The sequence below is a fragment of the Penaeus vannamei genome, chromosome 24 (assembly GCF_042767895.1).
Source record: "Penaeus vannamei isolate JL-2024 chromosome 24, ASM4276789v1, whole genome shotgun sequence".
NCBI lineage: Eukaryota > Metazoa > Arthropoda > Malacostraca > Decapoda > Penaeidae > Penaeus > Penaeus vannamei.
The window spans coordinates 1,538,024-1,540,523 of record NC_091572.1 but is presented as its reverse complement, the minus strand read 5'-3'; the positions used below and the strand labels follow the sequence as shown (position 1 = coordinate 1,540,523).

The 2,500-nt window shown below is 38.6% G+C and overlaps 1 protein-coding gene across 1 annotated transcript in view; it reads left to right on the top strand.

The window, feature by feature from the left end:
- Positions 1-2,500, top strand: part of LOC113810589 (prolyl 4-hydroxylase subunit alpha-1) — a 16,642-nt gene that overhangs the window by 11,217 nt on the left and 2,925 nt on the right. Inside the window, exon 10 of the mRNA XM_070138202.1 lies at positions 106-180. Coding sequence (XP_069994303.1) covers positions 106-180 — 75 coding nt within the window. The remainder of the gene's footprint in view (positions 1-105; positions 181-2,500) is intronic.

Below are 2,500 nucleotides of genomic sequence, written 5' to 3'. Positions count from 1 at the left end.
CACACACACACACACACACACACACACACACACACACAGACACACACACACACAGAAAAAGGAGCAAATGACACAACATATGTTAAAGAGTATCTAATACCACAGGTTCTCAGCTACGGTGTTGGGGGCCACTACCAGTACCATATGGACCACTTCTTCAAGATTTACCCTCCTGGTGAAGTAAGTTCTGGAGTTGTAGTAAGGTATATGTTTTCTCTCTGTATGAGGAAGTATTTATTCATACGTACGAAGAGAATGCATGCAAAAGGAACACGGGTTTATAGGTGTGTGTATGTGTAGGCTTTTTTAGATTCGGAAACCATTAGCTTTGTAATTCTCGTTTTTTTTTTTTTTTGTGATGTCAAAAAAAAAAAAGAAATATGAAACCTAAAAAGGGGGAAAACTAAAAAGAAGAAGAAGAAAAAAAAAAGAAAGAATCAAGCATGCTTTTTCCAGCACTTTTTTTTGTTTGATTGAAATACACACCCTTTAGAAAATGTTCATGATGGATTACCACATCTCGGGTAAATCCAATCTGGTATCCATCTCCTTCAGCTTCTATTATCCACTATTCATCTAATTTCGCTCTGTGTTCCTTCCTCTCATTCCCGTAAGATTCCAGTTCTTTCCCCTTCTTTTCCACCTTAATTTTCCCTTCAATCACATCCTTAAGTGGCCGATCTTTCCGAACTAGTCAAACAATTCGCATTTTCCTTGTTCTTGTTACTTGACCCATTCGCCTAATTCCTCCTTTTCTTTTTTCTCTGTCACTTCTACAAAGCATCTTTTTCCTCCTGACTTCTCTTCAGATATCACATTGGATTTCCTTTCTATCCAACTCTCTCCACAGCTCGGGTAAATCCACATCATTCGAAATTACAGAACATCCATTTAAACGGGGTCCGTTTTGGGAGCAACTACGGCATTTTTCCTCGACATTTCAACCCACGGTGTAGTTGGAATAAATACACATGTGAACCAATCCTTTTATTCTGCTGATGAGAGGATGTCGACCCCGAGTGAGAGGCAGGAGAATAGAAATGATTTTTCTGCAAAGGATCTATGGGTTTGTTTGGGAAAATGAGGGAGTGGTACTTACTTCTCTCACTCTCTCCCTCCCTCCCTCTTTCTCTCTCGCTCCTTCTCCCTCCCTCTCTCCTTCCCCTCTCAATCAATCTCTCTTTCTCCCTCTCCCTCCCTCCCTCTCTGCTTCCCCTCTCAATCAATCTCTCTTTCTCCCTCTCCCTCCCTCCCTCTTTCTCTCTCGCTCCTTCTCCCTCCCTCTCTCCTTCCCCTCTCAATCTATCTCTCTTTCTCCCTCTTTCTGTCGCGCTCCTTCTCCCTCCCTCTCAATCTATCTTTCTTTCTCCCTCTCCCTCCCTCTCCCTCTCTATTTCTCTTACTCTCTCCTTTTCCCTCCCTTACTTCCCCCTCTCTCTCCATCTCTCTCCATGTGGCAAAGTGTGTAAAGTTGTCTTTCAGTAGATGCTTTTTCTCATTACTGTTAAAAAACAACCAAAATCTAGTAATCAAGGATGTTACTAGAAGAATAGAGATGATAGAGTGAAAGACATTATAAGGGAGATGAGATCTTCCCCTTCCTTGTGAACAGGGACGAACCAGCTAGACGTCTTATGTCACATCAAGGGAATCTCCTTAATTTCCTTCTCATTAGTTTTTGATTATGGTTTTAATATATAATGAGGCTCATTATTTACCCTAGGTTGAAAATAGGGGCTGGGGTCCCATTCTCTCCTTTCCTTCAGAATGGTGAATAAATTTCCTAATATATTTTTTAAAAATTGGTTAGTCCGTTGAACCGTGATATTAAAGGCATAATTAGCTTTTTATCTAGAAATACATTATTTTGTTAAACGAGCTAAATAGCTACCTTGTTTAATAGGTTGGGGTTTGGGGGGGGGGTTATGTTATGATAAGGAAGGAGTGGAACTAAATTTTTCTTTTTCGTTCAGGTCATTGTGGATCAAATATTCATGTGTTCTATTAATGTTTTCTTTATAGCTTTGGTATACAAAAAATGGCAATTTTGATGTATTGAGGAAAACAATCTTTAGTTTTAGAATAGTCAAGTTGTGAAATATAAACTGTAACTTTAACCCTAACAAAAAATTTAAGCAACAGATTTTTCTCTTTTCATATAGATTGTAGTAAATATTCATAAAAAATACAAGAAATAAAAGATTTATGACCATTTGTTCACAGAAGGATGCAAGTGCAGTCAGAGGAACAAGATTAGCTGTGTCTCGAATAATAGACTATACTGTGCACTGATCATGTAAAGTTCTCGATACCCATTATTTAAAACCGGAATTTTCCCATCATGCTTAAGGCGCTGTCACACTAGCACTTTTTTCCGTCATTTTTTTGAAAATTTTATTTAACATCAATACAGACATTCTCGATTATAGCTCTTGATTTGACTATGCTTGGCTGAAAAAGTTGACGGAAAGGTTTTCAGACGGAAACGATCATTATCGTC